The sequence below is a fragment of the Lepus europaeus genome, chromosome 5, assembly GCF_033115175.1.
Source record: "Lepus europaeus isolate LE1 chromosome 5, mLepTim1.pri, whole genome shotgun sequence".
NCBI lineage: Eukaryota > Metazoa > Chordata > Mammalia > Lagomorpha > Leporidae > Lepus > Lepus europaeus.
This window is the reverse complement of record NC_084831.1, coordinates 108,831,869-108,857,248: the sequence shown is the minus strand read 5'-3', so window position 1 is coordinate 108,857,248 and position 25,380 is coordinate 108,831,869. Positions and strand designations below refer to the sequence as shown.

The following is a 25,380-nucleotide window of genomic DNA, read 5'->3' as shown; positions in this document are numbered from 1 at the left end:
CTGAACTTATAACTAATCTTTAGAGCCAAATTCAAACTCATAACTAATCTTTAGAGCCAAATTCAATGCCGTATTTTCTCTGAAGCCTCCCCTTTCATCAAGGCAAAAGTGATCCTGTATGCTCCAATAACAGTTTGTCCAATTAGCTAGTATGATATAATATTTTAGTCAAGTAATTTAAACATTTACTATGTTTTCTATTAAGCCATAAACTCTGAAAGGATATTTTACTCATCACTGTATCCTCCACAAAGTTTTACATGAACTACTCAATAATACTTGTCAATTAAACACTTTATAAAAATCTTGATGCTTAACTTACATTAACTTTATCTGTGATTAGTCTCTTTATTCTGTTGTCTACTATCCATCTAAGACCAAGATACATATTTTGCTTTTTTTTTTTTTTTTTTGAAGATTTATTTGAAAATCAGTTAGAGAGAGAGGGAGAAACAGAAAGAGATCTTATCTTCACTGGCTGGTTCACTCCCCCAAGTGGCTGCAAAAGGCAGGGCTGAGCCAGGCCAAAAGCCAGGTTCTCCCACATGGGTGGCTGGGACCCAAACACTTGGACCATCCTTCGCTGCTTTCCCAAGCCATTAGCAGGGAGCTGGATCAGAGGTGGAGCAGCCATGACACAAACCTATGTTTATAACATGGGATGCTGGCATTGTAGGAAGCAGCTTTACCTGCTATGCCACAGCATTGGCCTCCATATTTTTCTTCTAAAACACAATGTCAGTTCTAAGACAATTAGACTTTCAAAGGTGCAAGAATCTTCAGAAGTCATTTATTCTAATCCTAATTTTAACCCTAATATTTTCTTCTTCAACTCACATTAATATCTTCTTGCTGTTTCTTGAGTTCTAAAGCCATATCCCTTGTTTCTTGTGCAAGTTCTTTGTTCTCTAGTGAAAGTTTATTGCAGTTTGTAGTTAATTCAGTATTCTTAAGCCTGTTTTTAAAAAGGCCATATCAAAATATTTACTTATGAAATGATATGATATAGAATTTAATCCAAAATAATCTTAGGTAAAGGAAAGAAGGGCTGGAGATATACGTGAAACATGATTGACCATTAGTTAACAATTCCAGAGGCTGGGCAAAAGGCTTATGCTGATTACTCACAATATTAATTCTACTTTGTACACATGTGAAATTTTTCTATAAGTTTTCAAAATGCCATACATACTATTCAATTTATTTCTTCAAATATTCCCCACACTCTCACCCCTTCATATCTTTTCACAAATTTTGGATGGCACATTATTTTTTTCATATGATCTTCTCTCTAGTAGACTGTCTCTTAGAAAACTATTTTAAACTTCTAATAATTTGATTAAAGTGGAACATGAAATCTAAGCTATTTTTAATTAAATTATTTTTCCTTAAAATAAACAAAGTTAAGTTTAACCTTTGAGCACAACATCTAAGTTGCTCTTACAAGGTCTCAAATGTTCTGGATGGGATTATTGTTGTTAATGGTTATTACCCAGAACCAATTTTAAGTGAAACTAAGGGAATGAGCGGCTCTATGAGTGATTTCAGGAACACTCAGTATCTCTTCCTATTTAATAACACTGGAAATTTCATTAATGAAGAAATAATTTTTTTCAATAAGCAATGAAAGGTAGAAAAAGCAAATACACCAAAGATAATATAAATTTACACTTAAGAATAAATAATTAACAAATCCACTTATTAAATGAAATTTTGGATTTTGGTTAATGTAAGAATTTTACTCAGGGGCCTAAAAAAGGAATGGTGAAAGGTCACCAGAAGCAGAGAACAGGACTAAAGGGGAAGGGGAAAGGATGTTTCATAAAATGTTTACTTCTCATTTTTATCTAGTGCTGAGAAGCAGTCAAAAGGGAAAACTCATGCTCACCACTAAGACTGGATACTTAAATTTACTTCTCTGTGAGAAATAACACAATAATTATTTTCCCCCACTTTCTCTTCAAACTTACTGGGGAAATGAAATCAATTATTTTAGTTGAACAATATAAAAATGAATTTGTATGTTGACATTTTAGCAACACAAACCTATGAAATTATTTAGCAAAACAACCAAAATAACTATTTACAACTACAATTGCTTATTTTTATGAGGAACTAAACATCTCCCAAAAAAGTAATACAATGATATTCTAAAGTAGTTCTCAACTTTGTTAGATACTCCTTTATACCATAGATAATGCACTTCTCTTAGCCATGAAATTGGTAAATTATTTTGATCTTCAATTGGGAATACAATTTCAAATCCAGTTAAATAGATACTGAACAGAATTCATTAATTTATTATTTGTTACCAGAAATCTTATAAATAGAATATATAAACTGTTTATAGATGAATGGAAAACATACTTCTCATTTTTAAGTTCAGTTTTCATATCGTTAACCTGTTTTGAATAATGCTGCTCGCTTGTCTCAATGGCAGTCAATTTAATTTCCAAATCATGTACTTTTTTCTGTAAAATAAATGTGCATTGCAATAGAAGGCATTTTTGTAATTTTCTAATGAAAAAGGTCACTCTATGTCATTAAAAAAATATTTGGCAAAAATTTTGGCAGGAATATGTTAATATTTCCAGCTTAAGTATATTTAATGCAACAATCAAATTTTCAAACAATAAGTAATGGTAACTGCAATATAAATATAAATATACTATACCACATTTTATCAATTTTATTCTATAAAATAATTAATTTCAATTAAACTTTTATATTACTAAATAGAAATATATTATTTTGTAAAATCAGTTACTTAAAAAACTAAGATATCTTTACTATGATAAAGAGAGAGTTACAATGTAAAATTTATATGGACTGTAAACATTTTAAAACTAGAACATGTGCTTTATAAAAAAAATTGTAAACGAAGATCCTAATTTAATAAAGGTTAAATTTTAAATGTATCAATTAAGAAATATTCAAGATAATAATAAATGTGTTATAAACCACAGCATTATGCATAGCCTGATACCTTAAATGCTGACTTTTTTTCCACATTACAGTGTGAAGCTTTTCCAGATGTATCTTAAAACCATTTATTAGCATATTAAATGTAACAAGAACATATCCTTTGGAAAGGAATTTTGTGAAGAAATATTTCACAAAGCAACTAGTTATACCATAATCTTTTTAAAATCTATATTCTATTAATAAAATATTTGAAAAAACTTTTTCCATAAACCTCCTTGGTCTGGAGAAGACTAGTTAGTTCTTTTTCTGCTCCTTTTAATTCTTCAGCAATCTTCTCAAACTGTTTCTTTTCATCTAAAAGCTTTTGGTTTTCAGCCTATTTAAAAATATTAACATATCATGAGAGTCAAACCACATACATATTCAAATTAATTAAACTATCCAAAAAAGAGTTGTGGAAAGAACTATTAGCTGAGGCAGATGTTGTGGCACAGCAGATTAGCTATCCCTTGGGATACTCAAAACCCATATGAGATTGCCTGCATGGTTCAAGTTCCACCTACTCTGTGCCAATCCAGCTTCCTGATAATGTGCTGGGAAAGGCAGCAGATGATGGCTCAAATATTTGGGTACCTACCACCCATATGGTATTCCTGGTTCCTGGCTTTAGCTTGGCCCAGTCCCAGCTGTTGTGGCCATTTGGAAAGTAAACCAACAGATGAAAGATATCTCTCTTCTTTCTCTCCTTCTCTCCCTCTCTCTCTCTCTCTCTCTCAGTGTGTGTGTGTGTGTGTGTTTCTCTGTCTCCCTTGTCACTCTGCGTTTCAATATTTTTTAATATTTTGAAAAATATTTTGGAGGGACTGGCACTGTGGATCAATGGGTTAAGCAGCAGCCTGTAGTATCAGCATCCCACATGAGCACCAGTTTATGTTCTGGCTGCACCACTTCTGATCCAGCTCTCTGCTAATGTGCCTGGGAAAGCAGTAGAAGATGGCCCAAGTACTTGAGCCCCTGTCATCCTCGAGGGAAACCCAGATGAAACTCCTGACTTCCACCTGGCCAAGCTCCAACTAATGCAGCCATTTGGGGCTGTGAACCAGTGGATGAAATATATGTTTCTCTGTGTGTCTCCCCTTCACTCTCTGTACTCTAAGTTTCAAATAAAAACAAATCTTGAAAAAGAAATAATTTCATTCTTTAAAAAAATTAAAAAAAAAAAAAAAAAAAAGAACTGTGAGTCGGGGCTGGCGCTGTGGCACAGCGGGTTAAGGCCCTGGCCTGAAGCGCCGGCATCCCATATGGGCACTGGTTCTAGTCCCGGCTGCTCCTCTTCCAATCCAGCTCTCTGCTATGGCCTGGGATAGCAGCCGAAGATGGCCCAAGTTCTTGGGCCCCTGCACCTATGTGGAAGACCTGGAGGAAGCTCCTGGCTCCTGGCTTCAGATCAGTGCAGCTCTTGCCATTGCGGCCATCTGGGGAATGAACCAGCAGATGGAAGACCTCTCTCTCTGTCTCTACCTCTCTCTGTAACTCTTTCAAATAAATAAAATAAATCTTAAAAAAAAAAAAAAACTATGAGCTCCTTCTTGGCTAAAATTATTTAGAAACAGAAAATGTCATTATTTAAAAGACTAAATATAATGACAGACTATTTAATGGACAGAGCACTGGAACAAGAAATATAGAATTTTTTAAACCAATACAGTGCTGCCCTTCTGTATCTGGCAGTCTCTTTTTTTTTTTTTCAAAGATGTTATCTGTTTATTTGAGAAGTAGAGTGCAGATAGAGAGAAGGAGTCAGAGAGAAAGATCTTCCATCTGCTGGTTCACTCCCCAAATGGTCGTAATGGCCACAGCTGGACTGATCTGAAGCCAGGAGCCAGGAGCTTCTTTGGGTCTCCCACGCTCTTGCAGTGGCCTAAGCACTTGGGCCATCCTCTACTGCTTTCACAGGCCATAGCAGAGTGCTGGATCAGAAGAGGTGCAGCCTGGACTAGAACTGGTGCCCTTATGGGATGTCAGTGCCACAGGCAGAGGCCCAGCCCACTGTGCCACAGCACCGGCCCCAAGAACTATAGAATTTTAATTTTAAAAATCATACAGGTCAGCAGGCTGGCGCCGCGGCTCAATAGGCTAATCCTCCACCTGCAGCGCCGGCACACCAGGTTCTAGTCCCGGTTGGCAGTCGGGGCGCCGGATTCTGTCCCAGTCGCTCCTCTTCCTGTCCAGCTCTCTGCTGTGGCCCGGGAAGGCAGTGAAGGATGGCCCAAGTGCTTGGGCCCTGCACCCACATGGGAGACCAGGAGAAACACCTGGCTCCTGGCTTCGGATCAGCGTGGTGCACTGGCCGCAGTGTGCCAGCTACAGCGGCCATTGGGGGCTGAACCAACGGCAAAGGAGACCTTTCTCTCTGTCTCTCTCTCTCACTATCCACTTTGCCTGTCCAAAAAATTAAAAAAATTTAAAAAATCATACAGGTCAGGGCTGGGGCTGTGGTATAGCAGGTAAAGCTGCCACCTGCAGTGCCGGCATCCCATATGGGCGCTTGTTCGAGTCCCAGCTGCTCCACTTCCAATTCAGCTCTCTGTTATGGCCTCGGAGAGCAGTATAAGATGGCCCATGTCCTTGGGCCCCTGCACCTCCATGGGAGACCCTGAAGAAGCTCCTGGTTCCTGGCTTCAGATCAGCACAGCTCTGGCTGTTGCAGCTAATTGGGAGTGAACCAGTGGATGGAAGCTCGCTCGCTTGCTCGCTCTCTCTCTCTCTCTGCCTCTCCTTCTCTCTCTATGTAACTCTGACTTTGAAATAAAATAAATAATTCTATAAAAAATCACACAGATCATTGCATCCAAACCTTATCTTATTCATAAATCACTCTAACTTATTAGAAAGTAGGTAGTCACTAAAATGTGCTTCCTAGTAATTTTCATGCATTGGTCATTTTTCTGTTTCCTGAATCACATAGGAAAGTATAATTCTTCTTTCACATAACTGACAAAAATTTGAAGACAGCACTTCCTAAGCCTTCTTTTCACTAGTCTAAATCACTAGTTCTTATTATCTTTCTGCCTATGAAATGATTTTTAATTATCTCATTTCCTCATGATGAGCTCACTTTTTCATTACACTGTTTAAATACGGTAAAGAATTTAACCCAGTGGTCTGTACTAAAAATCAGCACACTCCAGCCTATAGGCCAAATCCAGCTTATTGCCTGTTTTTTATAAAGTTTCATGGTAACACAGTCACATCTATTCACTCATGTATTGTCTATGCCTGTTTTACACTGTAATGGCAGAGTTAAACAGCTGCAACAAAGACCATATGGCCCACAGAGCCTAAAAGTGTAATACTGATTTTACACATAAAAAGTTTATCAATCCATGCTCTAGACAAGCCATGTTACAACAGAACTTCTGCCATGATGCAATTTTTTTTTTTTTGACAGGCAGAGATAGTGAGAGAGAGAGAGAGAAAGAGAGACAGGTCTTCCTTCCGTTGGTTCACCCTCCAATGGCTGCTACAGCTGGCATGCTGCGCCGATCCGAAACCTGGAGCCAGGTGCTTCCTCCTGGTCTCCCATGCGGGTGCAGGGCCCAAGCACTTGGGCCATCCTCCACTGCACTCCCGGGCCACAGCAGAGAGCTGGACTGGAAGAGGAGCAACTGGGACAGAATCCAGCGCCCCAACCGGGACTAGAACCCAGGGTGCCAGTGCCACAGGCTGAGGATTAGCCAAGTGAGCCGCAGCGCCAGTCCGATACAAATATTTTCTAAAGTACTATCCAACATGATAGATATTGAGCACTTCAAATGTAGCTATTGTAATTATTTACTTTTAATTCAATTTATTTTTAGTTAATTTAAATTTTAAAAGCTACATTTGGTGAATGACTATCATTCTGGACAACACAGCCTTAAAAAACAAAATAAGACAAAATATAACACAACTTCTAATTCTTTAGTTATAAGGTCTTAATTTTTCATTCTTTCTTTTTTTTTTTTTTTGACAGGCAGAGTGGACAGTGAGAGAGAGACAGAGAGAAAGGTCTTCCTTTGCCATTGGTTCACCCCCCAATGGCCGCCGTGGTTGGCACGCTGCGGCCAGCGCACCGCGCTGATCCGATGGCAGGAGCCAGGTGCTTATCCTGGTCTCCCATGCGGGTGCAGGGCCCAAGCACTTGAGCCATCCTCCACTGCACTCCCGGGCCACAGCAGAAGGCTGGCCTGGAAGAGAGGCAACCGGGACAGAATCCAGTGCCCCGACCAGGACTAGAACCCGGTGTGCCGGCGCCACAAGGCGGAGGATTAGCCTGTTGAGCCACGGCACCGGCCCCAATTTTTCATTCTTCCTGCTATCCAGCACAGCATATATTTATAAACTCATGATTTACTTTCTTTACTCAAGTGTAAAGTCACAACAATTCTAGTAAAGGCTTGACAATAAAAGGTATTACTATTATATCATTAACTACAAAATCTACTAATTGTAGTTAAAGAGTTTGAATTTTATCTTCAGGCAATGTAGAGCCATTATTACTGACAGTAGTTCAGAAGAAAGCCTAAGGAGCATAAACCTAATAAGAAAATCAGTTAGGGGGGCTGGCATTGTGGCATAGTGGGTTAAGCCTGCAAGCTGACATCCTATGTAGGCGTTGGTTCAAGTCCCAGATCTCCCTCTTCTCATCCAGCTCCCTGGTTTTTTTTTGTTTTTTGTTTTTGGTTTTGGTTTTGGTTTTGGTTTTGGTTTTTTTTTTTTTTTTTTGACAGGCAGAATGGACAGTGAGAGAGAGAGACAGAGAGAAAGGTCTTCCTTTTGCCGTTGGTTCACCCTCCAATGGCCGCCACAGTAGGCGTGCTGTGGCCAGCGCACCGCGCTGATCCGATGGCAGGAGCCAGGTGCTTATCCTGGTCTCCCATGGGGTGCAGGGCCCAAGGACTTGGGCCATCCTCCACTGCACTCCCTGGCCACAGCAGAGAGCTGGCCTGGAAGAGGGGCAACCAGGACAGGATCGGTGCCCCGACCGGGACTAGAACCCGGTGTGCCGGCGCCACTAGGCGGAGGATTAGCCTATTGAGCCACGGCGCCGGCCCCAGCTCCCTGTTAACACACTTGGGAAAGCAGTGGAAGATGGCCCAAGTGTTTGTGTCCCTGTTCCCACATGGGAGACCCATATGAAGCTCCTAACTCCTGGCTTCAGCCTGGCCCAGCCCTGGCGGTTGGAGCATACACCAGCGGTTAGAAGATATCTCTCAGGGCTGGAGCTGTGACACAGCAGGTTAACACCCTGGCCTGAAGCGCCAGCATCCCATATGGATGCCAGTTCGAGTGCCGGCTGCTCCATTTCCAATCCAGCTCTCTGCTGTGGCCTGGGGAAGCAGTGGAAGATGGCCCAAGTCCTTGGGCCGCTGCACCCACATGGGAGACCCAGAGGAGGCTCCTGGCTTCTGGCTTTGGATGGGCATAGCTTCAGCCGTTGCGGCCAGTTGGGGAGTGAACCAGCAGATGGAGGACCTCTTCTTTCTCTCTCTGCCTCTCCTCTCTGTGTAACTCTGACTTGCAAATAAATAAATAAATCTCTAAAAAAAAAGAAGAGGAAGAAGAAAAAGATATCTCTCTGTCTCTCCCTCTCTGTAACTCCGACTTTAATAAACAAATCTTGAAAAAAAAAAAAAAGAAAATCAATTATGAGATTACTATGCCCAAATAAACAAAACAAAGGTTGAAATTATGTCAAGTGCTGTGGTGATACATTGATAACAATACCCACTCTTTTGAATAACTTCTATATGCCCTGCCCTAAGTGTTTTAAATATGCTTTTATTCCTTATATTACTCTGTGCCAGTTAGATATTTGTGTCTCCATTTTACAGATCAAAAAACCAAGTTTCAGTGTCACCATAACTTTATAAGTACAGACCAACTCTCCCACTGGTAACTGCTTCCAACTCCAGATACATAAAGTCAGGCATTGCTTAATAACAGGGATACATGCCCGAAAATTAGTCATTAAATGATCTCATCATTGTATGAGCATGACAGAGTTTATATACACAGAGAGAACACTTAAAATATCTGCAAAAACAGAAATACTTAGGTATAAATCTAACATTCCATGCAAAGAATCTATGTTTAAAACCAGAAAAACAAACCAAAGATCTATATAAATAGAAATAGATACTGTGTTCATGTACTAAAAGACTCAATACAATAATGACATATAGAGTAATTTGAGTTCAACTGACATTTCACAAAATGCCAATCAAAACTCCAGTAAGGGTTTTTATAGATAGACAAATTAACTATAAAATATAAATATTTATTTATTTTGAAGGCAGAGAAATAGAGAGAAACAGAAACAGAGATCCATCCACTGGCTCCCCAAATACCTGCAACAGCTAGGGCTGGGTAAGGCTGAAGCCAGGAGCCAGCAGTTCAATCTGGGTCTCCCACAGAGATGGCAGGGACACAACCACTTAAGTTATCACCTGATGCATTAGCAGAAAGCAGGAGCAGAGCCAGGACTTGAGCACTGGGACTCAGATATGGAATGTGAGCATCTCATGTGGCATCTTAACCACTACAACAAACATCCACCCCAACTCTAAAATGTAAATGGAAAACTAAAGGAAGCCAAATAGCTAAAATAGTTGGGTTTTTTTGTTTTTGTTTTTTTGGTTTTTTTGACAGGCAGAGTGAATAGTGAGAGAGACAGAGAGAAAGGTCTTCCTTTGCCGTTGGTTCACCCTCCAATGGCCGCTGTGGCCAGCGCATCGTGCTGATCCAAAGCCAGGAGCCAGGTGCTTCTCCTGGTCTCCATGGGGTGCAGGGCCCAAGCACTTGGGCCATCCTCCACTGCCTTCCTGGGCCATAGCAGAGAGCTGGCCTGGAATAGGGGCCACCGGGATAGAATCCGGCGCCCCAACTGGGACTAGAACCCGGTGTGCCGGCGCCGCAAGGAAGAGGATTAGCCTGCTAAGCTATGGCGCCGGCCAACTAAAATAGTTTTAAAAATTAATAATAAAGTTAGAAATCACATTAGCCGATTACTAAGACTTACCATTAAAGCTACAGTAATCAAGACATTGCAATATTGGCAAAGGAATAGACAAATGCACTAAGGAAACAGAAGAGAGTACAGAAACAGATCCAAAATGCACAATTATTTTTTCCATTTCATAGATGAACACCTGAGACATAGAGAGATTAAGCAAATTTCTCCAGGTTACATTTCTCCACTAAAGAGCTAGATGGCAATCAAGTATTCTGATTCTAAAGACAAAATATTAACTACATTCCACTGTTGTTCACATATAACAAAATCCCAAACCAGATCTTATTCACATAGAAATAAATCTTTATATAAAAAGAAAATGCTTTAGTATTTACTCAACAAATATGCATACAATGCTTACAAAAGTGTCAGTCATCGTGCTAACAGTAGGACTATACAGTAAATAAGACATGGGTTCTTAGCCTTTATTGGCGCATACATTCATTCGACTATTTATTGAAAATATATTATGTGCTATTCTTTATGCTGGGTAAGGGGGAACCTAAAGGGCAAATAGTGCCTTAAACACTTATACCAAAAGTAATTTCATTTTTTTATTTGACAGATAGAGTTAGACAGTGACAGAGAGAGACAGAGAGAAAGGTCTTCCTTCCATTGGTTCACCCTCCAATGGCCGTTATGGCCAGAGCTACGCTGATCCGAAGCCAGAAGCCAGGTGCTTCCTCCTGGTCTCCCATATGGGTGCAGGGCCCAAGCACTTGGGCCATCCTCCACTGCCTTCCCGGGCCATAGCAAGAGAGCTGGACTGGAAGAGGAGCAACCAGGACTAGAACCCGGCGCCCATATGGGACGCCAGCGCCGCAGGTGGAGGATTAACCAAGTGAGCCACGGCGCCGGCCCCTCATTTGTTTTTATGTGTTAGAAAGGAAAAATTCAGGATGCTATGAAAATAAACCATACAGAGACCAAAATGTAGCCTGGAATATCAAGAGAGTTTTTCTACCATGGTGACATTTAAATACAGGGCTACTTCAAAAAAATTCTGAAAAATGGAATCTAAAGTTGAAATTTTAAAAATTTAAGTCTATGCATAGTTTTTACATTATATCTACTTTTGTGAACTTTCTGAAGACTCTTTATGCGTAGATTTCTATTTTTATATCAAAATTATCTTTTGATTCCATTTTCCACAAATGTTTTGAAGTAAACTTCTACAAGAATGATTTTTACATTTTAAAAATAAAAGAGAAGAGGTAGAAGAGGTTTAACAGAGACTATAACAGTCCACAAAGTCTGAAATATTTACAAGTTCTCTACAGAAAAAATTTGCTAGCTCAAGCTTTATACACTGCAATCAACTACAATATAATGAAGCCTTATCCAACAAATTCATTAAACATGACTCTACCTGAACACAAAACATATGTATTGATTCTATATCATGCATATCTTTTTCAAAGCTGCAGCTTTGTGGTCCAAAGAAATCGAAGGCACAATATCCAAAAGTACCAAATTATGATTAGCTATATAACATACATGGGAACTTCAAACAATTCATGAAAAAAAGGAATTAGAAGACAAATTGATTTTGATGAAAAAATTTGAAACCCATGCATAGTTTTTTCATAATATGCATTTTTCACAAGCTTTGGGAAGCCCCTTAATATACTGATCTTACATATGTGCTGTCAATACATACTCAAATAGTATAAATACCTTGAACATGATAATTAACAGGATGTACAAAAATTGGTATAAATAAGAACATAGTTTTATTTGAACCAAATGTTTTTCTGTTTTAGCTAAAAAAAAAAACATAACATACCTATAATATGAGAGTCTAAGTTGGTAGATACCATATTTTTGAAAAGTAATTTGTGTCACTGTGCACTTACTCCCCACTTAGGATCTCTGTCCTTAATGTGTTATACTATCTGAATTAACAGTATAACTAGTACTCAAACAGTACTTTATACTTTGTGTTTCTGTGTGAGTGCAAACTGTTGAAATCTTCACTTACTATATACTAAATTGATCTTCTGTATATAAAGATAATTGAAAATGAATCTTGATGTGAATGGAATGGGAAAGGGAGCGAGAGATGGGATGGTTGCAGGTGGGAGGGAGGTTATGGCGGGGGAAAAAGCCACTATAATCCAAAAGTTGTACTTTGGAAATTTATATTTATTAAATAAAAGCTAAAAAAAAAGAAAAGTAATTATTGTATGTTAATAGGAAAGACAATGCACTCACCAAGATTTTTTTCAATTCTTCAATTTCTATTTCTTTGTTATTTTTTAAGATATTCATCTCTTCTAAAATAAACAAAAAGAATATAAATCTGTTAAAGGGGATCTTAAAAATAGAGAAAATAAATAAGAATGCTAAATAAAATGGAAAAACAAAGAGCTGGATTAATTCAAATAGAATTCTATAAAGCACAGAAGTCCAAACCTAACTATGCAAACATAATAATATATATTAATAGCAATGTATCTATACAGCTAATCCACAGCCAAATACAACAAAAGCTTATGAAACAAAATAAGCAATGGATCTATATAACATATATTTGGAATAAGGTCAGCATGTGTCTTTTTTTTTTTTTTTTGACAGGCAGAGTTAGACAGTGAGAGAGAGAGAGAAAGGTCTTCCTTCCATTGGTTCACTCCCCAAATGGCCGCTATGGCTGGCGTACTGCGCCAATCCGAAGCCAGGAGCCAGGTGCTTCCTCCTGGTCTCCCACGTGGGTGCAGAGCCCAAGAACTTGGGTCATCCTCCACTGCCCTCCCGGGCCACAGCAGAGAGCTGGACTGGAAGAGGAGCAACCAGGACAGAACCAGTGCCCCAACTGGGACTAGAACGCCGGGTGCTGGCGCCACAGGTGGAGGATTAGCCTAGTGAGCCGCGGCACTGGCCCAGCATGTGTCTTTACCTTCAACTCATCAATATCTAAACATCTGCCTTCATAATCTTCACTCCAAATTTAAAAGGAGAAGTGATCCTCTTTTCTGAAGTTAATTCTAACCATTGTACTTTGGATCTCTATATTCCCTCTTCCTCTGGGAATTTAGCTGCTATATTATCAATATACACTGGTTCTATGTAGAGGAATCTTTAATTTCTCCTGCCCTATAGAAATACCCTATCTGAATATAAAGCAAAAATATCTGATTGACCTTTTGCCACTTATAAGCTACCATCAGATTTCTCATTTTGTTTTGCAGACAAATTCCTGTTTGCTACCTGCACATTTCTTTCTTACCATTATGCAAAACTAATGCCTATACCTATGGTGGTAATAAAATAATGATCTCAAAGATCTCCGACAACCAGTTTGTAATGCTATTCCCTCTTCCTCATCGTGAAGCTTTCTAGTATTTTATACCATTAACCACTGCTCACTTTTTTCCCTTTGATTTTTAAGGCCTTGTGTTATTCATATTTCCTAACTACTGTTTCTGTTATCCTTGCTGACACCATTCTTTCTTGCCATTGTGAAGCGTTTTTACATTTTTTTAAAAGATGTATTTATTTATTTATTTGAAAGGCAGAGTTACAGAGAGAGAGAGAGAGGGAGGAAGAGGGAAAGTCAGAGAAAGAGAGAGAGAGAAAGAGAGAGAAAGAGAGAGAGAGAGAGAGATCTTCCATCTGCTGGTTCACTCCCCAAATGACTGCAATAGCCAGAGCTGAGCAGATCCAAAGTCAGAAACCAGGAGCTTCCTAAGGGTCTCCTATGTGGGTGCAGGAGCCCAAGGACTTGGGTCATCCTCCATTGCTTTTCTAGGCCATAGCAGGGAGATAGATCAGAAGAGGAGCAGCTGAGACTTGAACCAATGCCCACATGGAATGGCAGCACTGCAGGCAGCAGCTTAACCCACTATGCCACAGTGCCGGCCCCTACAATGCTTCTTTTTAATACTTCCATAAATTCAGCATTATACTAATGAACTGAAAGATCTTTCCAGTCCAAATCTCTCACTTCTTCTCCTACCTTACATTTTTAACTACCCACAGAGTTCTCTAATTATGTCCAGCTATCATCTGTAATAAATCCTATTATGTTTCCTTACTGCTAAGGAGTATTAATTATTAGAACCATTTACTGAAAATTTCTGTCTTTGCATTACAAATCTAATTATAAAAACTAATTATAAAAACTCTATAAAAACTAACAATAATAATATAAATACGTTATAATAATAAATAACAAAAAAGAACTTTGGGGCCGGCGCTGTGGCATAGCCTGCACTGGCAGCATCCCATATGCATGCAGGTTCGAGTCACAGCTGCTCCACTTCCGGTCCAGCTCTCTGCTATGCCCTGAAGATGGCCCAAGTCCCTGGGCCCCTACACCCTTGTGGGAGACCCAGAGGAGGCTCCTAGCTCCTGGCTTTGGATCAGCCCAGTTCCAGCTGTTGTGGCCATTTGGGGAGTGAACCAGCAAATTGAACTAACTCTCTCTCTCTCTCTCTCTCTTTCTCTCTGCCTCTCTGTAACTTTTTCAAATAAATAAATAAATCTTTAAAAAAAAAAAAAAGACACTCCTTTGCACTTGGGCTATTTGAATAGCCACCAACCTTACTTCTCCCCTTCTTTTTTCCTCACTACCTGCACTTTCCACCCATCATTAAATTTATCTGCCATATAGAAGCTATAATGTCCTTTAAAAATGTAACCAGATCATATTAGTCCTCTGCTCAAAATTTTTCAATGGATTTCTTTCATTGTTGGAATCAAAGTCAGAATTCCTTTCCTTGGCTCTACTCCCCATACTCCTGTCACTCCTCTCTCCATATCACTTCTTAACCTCAATAACAGAAGCTTTCATTCAGTCACCTGAATGAACCACGCTCCCTCACACCTCAGAGAATTTCTACATGCTTTTCCTTTAGACTGAAAAGTTCTCTACAACCCCATTGCTTTACCTAACACTTTAAATCTCATTTACTTTTTAAGTCTCAGCTAAAAGCCACTTCTGATTACCAAACCTACGTTAGACCCTATTATTTTCTTACACTGCATTATTTTTATTCCCTTCATGGCATTCATCCCAAATTGTAACTAAATATTTCTATGTTTTATCTCCCTCTACAAGAAAAGACCATGTCTGTTGTGTTTCTTCATTATATGTCCAAGGCTAAATGAAAAATAAATAACTAAGTCTTAACTCAATAGTTGTTAGATTACATACTTAGTAACCAAAGTGGAAGCAGTAGAACAGATGGAGAATCTGTTACCAGACTGAAAGAAAAGATGTCTGCAGATATGAAAAATGATCACAATATGACCTGTTTAGAGCAGTATTAAACTGAGTTGAAGACAGGAGATACAAGAAGCAGCAAAGCAAAAAAAATAAAAATAAATATCATGACAAAAAAAATTATTCTAAATAGCTTTAAGAGTTCTTAGATGTTTTTAAAGATTTATTTATTTATTTGAAAGGTAAAGTTACAGAGAGGCAGAGGCAGAGGCAGAGGCTGAGAAAGATATCTTCTATTAGCTGATTCGCTCCTCAAATGGCCACAACAACCAGAGCTCGGCTGAACCAGAGCCACGAGTCAGGAGTCAGGAGCTTCTTCTGGGTATCTGGGTATCCCACGTGGGTGCAGGCCCCCAAGGGCTTGAGCCATCCTCCACTGCTTTCCCAGGCACATTAACAGGGAGCTGGATCAGAAGTGGAGCAGCGGGGACTCTGTCAGCGCCCATCTGGGAAGTGGCACTGCAGGTGGTGGCTTTACCTGCTATGCCACAGCGCCATCCCCACAGATAGCTTTATCTTACTTGGTATGTACTGTCCTCACTCCAAACGAGCAATGAAAAGACAGCTAATACTAAGCAGTTTTAACTTGGGCAATGAGGTAGTTCTTAAATTTTAAACAGTGAATAATCAGATTTGTATTTTTAAAGAAGCATTCACACAGGGATGCAAAGAATGAGCAGGAGGTAAACAAACTGGAAACAAGGGGCCAGTGATATGGCATAGCAGGTAAAGATACCATCTGTGGTACCGGCATCCCATATGGATGCCAGTTTGAGTCTCAGCTGCTCCACTTCCAATCCAGCTTACTGCTATGGCTGGGAAAGCAGTAGAAAACCGCTCAAGTGTTTGGGCCCCTGCACCCACGTGGGAGACCTGGAAGAAGCTCCTGGCTCCTGATTGGCACAGCTCCGGCCATTGCAGCCAATTGGGAAGTGAACCAGTGAATGGAACACCTCTCTCTCCCTCTCTCTCCCTCTCTCTCTCTCTCTGCCTCTTCTTCTCTCTGTGTAACTCTTCAAATAAATAAATAAATCTTTTAAAAAAAAACTGCTCCCTCCATAAAGCCTTTTCCAACTCTGCAGTCCACATTGACTTATTCAAGTTCCTCTTGGTACTAGCATTAACATCTCTCTGTCAATAAGAAATCTATTTGCACAAACATAAATACATATAAAATACAAATACATTATTTACATATGAAGGCACTTAGAAATTGTGAAAATTTAATTAAAAGATGACTTTATTTTGGTACAAAAAAATGTTGAAACACAACTATACAAGAAACCTTCAAAAAGTTCATGAAAAATACTCTGGGGCCAGCGCCATGGCATAGTAGGCCTGCAGTGCCATATGGGTGCCAGTTAGTGTTCCAGCAGCTCCTCTTCTGATCCAGCTCTCTGCTATGGGCCTGGAAAGCTGTGGAAGATGGCCCAAGTGCTTGGGCCCCTGCACCCACATGGGAGACCCAGAAGAAGCTTCTGGCTCCTGGTTTCAGACCAGGCTCAGCTCCAGCCATTGTGGCCATTTGGAGAGTAAACAAGCAGATGGAGGACCTTTTTCTCTGTCTCTCCCACTCTCTCTCTCTGTAACTCTGCCTTTCAAATAAATAAATAAAATATCTTTTAAAAAATGCATACTGACAGCTGCAACAGCCAGAACTGGGCCAGGCCAAAGACAGGAGCCTTATATGGGTCTCTTACATATGTGGCAGGGGCCCAAACACTCAAGCTGTCTTCTGCTTTTCCCAGGCCATCAACAGGGTGCTGGATTGGAAGTGGAGCAGTCAGGACACAAACTAGTGCCCCTATGGGCCAGCATTGCCCATATGGGCCCATAAGCCAGCATTGCAGGTTGTGGATTTACCCACTACAGGACAATGCTGGTACCTAAATTTATCTTTTAATTCCATTTCCCATGAACTCTTTAAAGTATCCTCACATTTATATAACTTTATAAAATATGAATATATGTTAGGATATGATTCATTATAAATAAAACATAAAAAATAAATAGAAATTCTAATGTGTTCTTCCCATCTGCTAGTGGAATTCTTACCCCCTCATTTTGGATATCACTGCTCTATTAACCTTTTGCCCATATAAGAGATTTTTCATGATCATGGTATTTCACTACTTGTGTATGTTCCCAAAACATGCAATATCTGTGAAAACATTAAAAATCACAGACGCTACTGCTTCAGTTATAGGATTCCTATTCAAACTTCTCATAATGTATGCTCCAGGAAAAATCACACTGTACAATTGAATTTTTGATATGGTAAACAACTGCCATTTCATTTCAATAGTAGACTGAATTGTTACAAGGAAATACTCATTTAAAGATATGTTAAATGATCAAAATTATGTTTTAGTCTACAACATTCCATTAAATAATTCTAAACAAAGTAGATACATGCAGTGATTTGAAATATAAGCTTATGCTCTGAAGGAAGATTTAAATATTGGATGAGGAATGTACTTACAACCATTCTTATAAAATAAAAATAAAATTATTTGAATATTACAATTTTGGATGACCAAGGGTTAACGAATAGTGGAAAACTAAACATTGCAAAAGGAAAAGCATAAATATGGTTCAAAAGTTCAACAAAATAGCCTAAACTACTTACGAAATCTTAAACAAACATTTAAGATATTAGGCAGTATTAGTTTAAAATATTAAACTATTGTGTATTCAAAGCTAATAAGCTTACAGAAAGCTACAGTGTCATTCTAGAAAAATATCTGCTAGTCCTTGAATTATGTTTTTAATGTTTACAAATTAAAAAGAATTCTTTTCACTGAAATTGGAAAAGAAAATATTTTGTATCTTTCTAATTCTCCATATTTGTAGATAGGAAGATTTATAAATATGAAGCATAGGTTATTAGAATTAGCTAAGTAAATAGCTATAACAGAACTTCTCCTTCTTTTGATCACAAAAGTTGTTGAAAATTAACAATACCATGTGATAAAACAGGATCACATTTTGTAATAAATAGTATATAATGCAACATAACTAAGCAATGGCATTTTAAATTTTAATTAAAACAGAACAGATAATTACTAAAGTTCCTGTATCCTAAAATAAACAAAATATAAACATTTCTTAAATTCTTTTCACTTCTAGATATCTATGAGCTGCTTAGTGAAACTGAATATTCTTTAAGGTTTAAATTTTCTGTTTTCAAAAAATATCAGATAAAAAATTATCAAACAATCACTATTAGCAAATGACAGAGGAAAAACTATTTTTTATTCTGAAACAGTGTTTATATCTTTATAAGTAGCTAAAATTATCTAAGTACATGTTACTCTCTAAAACTTACCAAGGTCCCTTGATTTCTTCTGAAGTTCCATGTTAACTATTTTCAATTGGTCTTCATTTTTTTCCAGCCTTATAAAATATATAATTTTACAACTTAAAATATGCCTTTATTCAGAATTCATCTATTAAGTAGAACTGCTGCAAATTAGCAACTGATACACCTTAGCACAGACTTACCCAATTATTAAACATTTATTTAATACCTACTCTGTGCTGTAGTGTAACATTTTTAAATAAGATGTTACAATAATAAGAATATATATTAATTATATCTACATAAAACCTTACATCTTATAGTTACAGTGTGTCTCTTTGTTTTTGTTTTTAAGATTTATATATTTGTTTATTTGAAAGGCAGAATTAAAGAGAGAGAAGAGACAGAGAGAGAGCTTCCATCCTCTGGTTCACTCCTCAAGTGGCCGCAACAATCACAGGCCAACACCAGGAACCTGGAATTCCATCTGGGTCTCCAACATGAGTATCAGGAGCCATCTTCCACTGATCTCCCATGCCATTAGCAGGGAGCTGGATCGGAAGTAGAGCAGCTGGGACTTGAACCAGAGCTCATACAGGATATTGGCAACACAGGCCATTTCATAACCCACTGTGCCACAAAACACGCCCCTGTCTCTTAGTTATTGATAATGAAATTAATGCATACTAGAATTGTGAAAGAGATTGTAGCTATTATTATCCTGAATTCTGCCTTAGGAACAATATATGTGAAAACATATATAATTTCTTTGTTTCCTCAATCTATAAAACAGAGCTAAGGGGACATATGAACCTTTGCTAACTTACAATTTAAAAATTGCCTGGGTAGGTCAATCAACAATATATATAAAATTAGGGGCCAGAACTGTGGCACAGCAGATAAAGCTGCCGCCTGCGGTGCCAAAATTCTGTATGGGTGCCCGTTACAGACATAGCTGCCCCACTTCCAATCCAGCTCTCTGCTATGGCCTAGGAAAGCAATAGAAGATGACCCAAGTGCTTGAGCCCCTGCACCCATGTGGGAGACCCAGAAGAAGATTCAAATGGCCGTTGTGGCCATTTGGGGAGTTAACCAGTAACTGGAAAATCGCTCTCTCTGCCTCTGCCTCTAACTCTGCCTTTCAAATAAATAAATAAATAAATGACAAAGCAGGCTGCTCCTACCTAAGAAGGAAACATACACATGGTTTTAAACACACACACACACACACAATATATATATAAAATTAAGGGAGCTAGAAAACCTAGCTTTTCTTTCCTCACCATGTACAAGCGAAAAGAAGAACTGCTAGGCTCATGCCATGACTTTAGAGAGAATCTTGTTCTCCTTTGTCCTATCATACTTAAATAATTCTAATGCTAATGTGACAAAATCCTGGGTCTCGAAACACAGCTTTATATGAATATATCCTTAATATAAAGTAGTGAAAAACAGAACAAGTCTTTTTTTTTTATTTGACAGGCAGAGTTAGACAGTGAGAGAGAGACAGAAAGGTCACCCCTCAAATGGTCACTACGGCCGGCGCGCTGAGCTGATCTGAAGCCAGAAGCCAGGTGCTTCCTCCTGGTCTCCCATGCAGGTGCAGGGCCCAAGCACTTGGGCCATCCTCCACTGCCCTCCCGGGCCACAGCAGAGAGCTGGATTGGGAGAAGAGCATCCAGGACTAGAACCCGGAGCCCATATGGGATGCCAGCGCCACAGGCGGAGGATTAACCAAGTGAGCCACGGAGCTGGCCCCCAGAACAAGTCTTTAATAAAACTTTTAGGCAAGCTGCTATTTAGATGAAATGCAAATGAATAGTTTTTTTGTAAAGTTAATATTCATTAATCTATTCATTTAGTAAATATGTTATAGAGTAGGTCTACAGACACCAGTAAATCAGAAAAAAAAAAAAAGGTTACAGACAAACTTGGAAGTTATTTCTAAGAAGATAATAATCAACACTTTTATTAATTACATAAAATCACTGAATCAGCTTTATTTAGCTTGACTCTGACAAAACATGCAGGGGAACTATCATAGCAAGTATCTACTTTTAAATCTTTTCCTACAATGCTCGCCTACAAACTTTTAAAATGTTTTCCCCACTGTACTCATTAAAAAAAGAACTTGATTATATTTGCTCCAGGAAGTACTTATTTGTTAACAATTAATAGAAAATGGTACTGAATATTGAAGTAAATTACTTTTAATCATTTATTTTATTAAACAAAAAAATTTACCTTTGCTGTTCTGTATTCAATAATTCTTTCAAGTTACAGATAGTAGTTTTAAGTTCAGTAACAACAAATGAGTGGGCAGTTTTAGTGTTATTAAATTCTTCCATTTGGGCTTCTTTTTCTCCAGTGAGTTGATATATTGTTTTTGTTGCCACCTGTAAATCTTCCTCTAAGGCTTTCTGAGCGCTCTAAATGAAGTACAAAAGAAAAGCAATGATCTAAAGGCCTTAAGAAAAAATAGTTAATACTTTTCTATAAATGTGCTGCCCCTCTTCCATTACACATCTACCCATCATCCACCCTCCTCTCTCTAGAATGTCCACGTACCATTCTTATTTCTATTCATCATTCTCTAAATTCCACCTACAGTTCTAACTCCTCCATAAAGTCTTCATAGTCAAACCAGCCCATAATGTTCTTTCAATTCTTAAAAATATAACAATTTATTGCCTGAATCATTCTGTTGCTACCTGGTATTCGCTCATATTTTATATATACTTTTGATGTTCTTATCCAATGTCTCTAATTAAACTATAAGCATTTTGTAGACATAAATTGTGTCTTCTCTTCTTTGAAGCCTGGGTCCTTATTTATATAATTAGTATACGATACATATTTGTGGATCGATTGATAGTGTGAGGCTTATTATACACTGATTAGTTTTTTTTTAAGATTTTATTTATTGATTTTACAGGTAGAGTTACAGACATTGAGAGAGAGAGGCAGAGAGAAAGGTCTTCTTTCCATTGGTTCACTCCCCAAATGGCCACAACGGCCAGAGCTACACCAATCCGAAGCCAGGAACCAGGTGGTTCCTCCTGGTCTCCTATGCGGGTGCAGGGGCCCAAGCACTTGGGCCATCCTCCACCGCTTTCCCAGGCCACAGCAGAGAGCTGGACTGGAAGAGGAGCAACCAGGACTAGAACCAACGCCCATATGGGATGCCAGCACCACAGGCAGAGAATCAACCTAGTGCACCACGGCACCAGCTCAACCAATTAGCTTTTAAATCATACCATACTGGGGCTGGCGCTGTGGCATAGCAGGTAAAGCTGACGCCTGCAGTGCCAGCATCCCATATGGGTGCCAGTTCCAGTCCTGGCTGCTCCACCTCCAATCCAGCTCTCTGCTGTAGCCTGGGAAAGCAGCAGAAGATGGCCCAATCCTTGGGCCCCAGCACCTGCATGGGAAGACCCAGAGGAAACTCCTGGCTCCTGGCTACGGATCGGCGCAGCTCTGGCCAATGTGGCCAATTGGGGAGTGAACCAGCAGATGGAAGACCTCTCTCTCTCTCTCTCTCTTCTTCTTCTTTCTCTGTGTAACTCTTATTTTCAAATAAAGTAAATAAATCTTTAAAAAATAAATAAATAAATCATACCATACTTCTTTGCAAAGACATTTTAATGTCTTCTAGTTCTGATGTCAAATGATCCTGCTTCTCATTTAATTCTTTTAAGTTTTCATTCTGTAATCCTAAAAAAGAAAGTTATATAGATAAGTAGTATTTAACAAAAAACATACCAAGAAAATTAGTTGTTGTTTGTAACAATGACTATTTTTCTCTATTAAATAACAGTCCAAATGGAGGAAAATTATGCTAATATAAACATGCTAATATTGGTCAGCATGATTTATTTTTAAAGATTTATTTTATTTTATTTGAAAGAGCTACAGAGAGGTAGCTTCCACCCGCTGGTTCACTCCCCCGATGACCTCAATGGCCAAAGCCAGGAGCCAGGAGCTTCTTCAGGGTCTCCCACAAGGGTGCAGGGGACCAAGGAATTAAGCCATCTTCTACTGTTATCCCAGGCCACAGCAGAGAGCTGGATCGGAAGAGGAGCAGCCAGGACTAGAACTGGCACCCATATGGGATGGCAGCACTGCAGGCCAGGGCATTAACCTGCTGCGCCACAGCGCCGGCCCCTTTAAGCATGATCTTAAAATGATTCTTTAAGACTATTATCTCCTGTGGCTCCTGGCTCCTGGCTTCAGATCCACCCAGCTCCAGTCGTTGCAGCCATTTGGGGAGTGAACCAGCAGATGGAAGACCGACCTTTCTCTCTCTCTCTCTCTCTCTCTCTGTGCTCCTGCCTCTCTGTAACTCTGCCTTTCAAATAAATAAATCTTAAAAAAAAAAAAAAGCAACTAATAGGTAAAAGAGATATTGAAGTAAACAGAGAACAGATGTTAAATATCAATCATTAATATATTCAAAACAAGATAAAAAATATAATTTTTAAAATAAAAGATTTTGGAATGGGCATTTGACCTGGTGGTTAAGACACCAGTTCCTGCACCCCACATCAGAGTACTTGGGATTGATTCCCAGCTGCTGACTCCAACTTCCTGCTAATGTGGACCCTGGGAAGTAACAGTGATGGGCTCGAGTAACTGTGTTCCTACTACCCACATGGGAGATTTCAATTGAGTTTTTGGCTTCCCCAAGCCATTGTGGACATTTAGAGAACTAGCAAATGAGGCTTTCTCCTTCTCTCTCTCTCTCTCTCTCCCTCTCTCTCTTTCTCTCTCTCTCTTGCATTCTCTCCTGCTCTCTCTGCTTAACTCAATTTTTTAAAAATTTAAGTAAAAATGCCAAGTTTATTTCATAAATAAATAAATGAAAGAGAATTTAACCAAGGAAATGGAATCTTAAAACATCAAGTCAAATGGGGCTGGCATTGTAGCATACTGGGTAAAGCCGCCACCAGCAACACCAGCATTCCATATGGGCACCAGTGTGAGACCTAGCTCCTCCACTTCCAATCAAGCTCCCTGCTAATGCATCTGGGAAAGCATGAGAAGATAGCCCAAGTGTTTGGGCCCCTGCACCAACAAGGAAAACCCAGGAGAAGTTCCTGGCTCCTGGCTTCGGCCTGGCACAGCCCACCTGTTGCGTCCATTCGGGGAGTGAACCTCTCTCTCTATAACTCTGTCCTTCAAATAAACAAAATAAATCTTTTTTAAAATTACAAGTGGAAATTTTAGAAGAGAAAAATATATGATTAATCCAAAATTAAGAATTCAGTAGATGGATTTAAAGCAAAATAGACAGTCGAGGCAGGATTAAGTTACAGATCAATAGAAAGTATCCAAATAAAACAAAGAAAAACCAAAAGAAAAACAAATAGAAGGTACATTGTATGGGAAACAAAGAAAAGTAATCTAAATGAACAGATTTCAGTGGCTATGAGTCTACAAAATCATATAGAATTATAGTCCTTTATAACCAATACAGTGTTTCCAGCTTATAATTTAAGGTTATGTATCCATTCATCCAAATGACTCTTATTATATGCAAAGCAAAATGCTAGGTCACTAGAATTACAAAAAGATACTTAATGAGACATCATCCATCCCTTCAAGACACTCACAGTCACAGAAGACAAAAGGGTAATGCCTAAACCATTATTAAGAATCAGAAAGACTTCACTAGGATTTAGCCAACAAATTTGGAGTTGGGATTTGAGACTTATTTTGGATAGAAGTAGCAGCCAAAATCATGGGGCAAGAAAGGAAGACCATAAAATGAAGAGAAACAAACAATTTCAATATATTTGGAGTATAGCCGGTAAAATTAGCTAGCACAGGTTAGCAAGAAATAGATAATTATTTGTCATTTGAAGAAGAGAGGGTGTTTTAAAGAATAGGAAAACAAATACCACAAGATTCCTATGATGTTATGGAAGATGTATGATATTTCACAAAGTACACTGTGCCTTTCAAGTATCCTGCCACTTGAACAAGTCTGCAAAATAATAACATAGTCTAAACATGACATGACATTTAAGGTCCTGCATAAATGAATCTAAACATTCTTTATAGTCTCATCTATCTGCTTGAGTTATCAAAAATATAGGGTCACAACAGTCAGTTTATCAATTACAATTATACCTTGTCACATTTCCTTGTCTTGCACAAGACATTTCTTCTGTCCATACTATCTCCTCTAACTCACTGTCTAGTGGATTTTTTAAAAATTATTTATTTATTTAAAGACAGAATTACAGAGACAGACGAAAAGACAAAATGAGACATTTTGGTTCATTCCCCAAATGGCAACAACAGCCAGGGTTGGGGCAGGCTGAACCTAGAAACTAGAAGCTTCATCCAGGTCTCCCATGTAGGGCAGGTAACCAAGCACTTTGGCCATTTGCTTCTCTCCCAGGTGCATTAGCATGGAGCCAGATCAGAAGTAAAGCAGCAGAGACGTGAACTATGGGGTGCTGGACATTGCAGGTGTCAGCTTAACCCACTGCACCACAAAACTTGTCCATCTAGTAAACTTTGAACCACCTAAGGTACAGTTCAACAGTTTTTCCTAAGTGTACTTTGTGAAATATCATACATCTTCCATAATATCATAGGAATCTTGTGGCATTTGTTTTCCTATTCTTTAAAACACTCTCTCTTCTTCAAATGGCAAATAATTATCTTGCTCCAGGAAGAATCAGTTAACTCCTCCCTTGGTGTTCCCAGAGGATTCATCCATTTATGGAATATTCAGTGTTCATATGCACCAGGCAATATTCCAGCCTCATGGAATACCTCAGTAAAGATAAAAGACTTAAATATCTATCTTTATAGAGTGTGATGTTCAAAATTTACTTTGAAGAAAGCAGGAGTATGAAAAAG

At 38.8% G+C, this 25,380-nt stretch overlaps 1 protein-coding gene across 1 annotated transcript in view; it reads right to left on the bottom strand.

The window, feature by feature from the left end:
- Positions 1-25,380, bottom strand: part of SYCP1 (synaptonemal complex protein 1) — a 108,508-nt gene that overhangs the window by 58,344 nt on the left and 24,784 nt on the right. Inside the window, 7 exon segments of the mRNA XM_062193499.1 lie at positions 838-955; positions 2,368-2,471; positions 3,197-3,301; positions 12,197-12,258; positions 18,535-18,602; positions 20,752-20,936; positions 22,127-22,221. Coding sequence (XP_062049483.1) covers positions 838-955; positions 2,368-2,471; positions 3,197-3,301; positions 12,197-12,258; positions 18,535-18,602; positions 20,752-20,936; positions 22,127-22,221 — 737 coding nt within the window.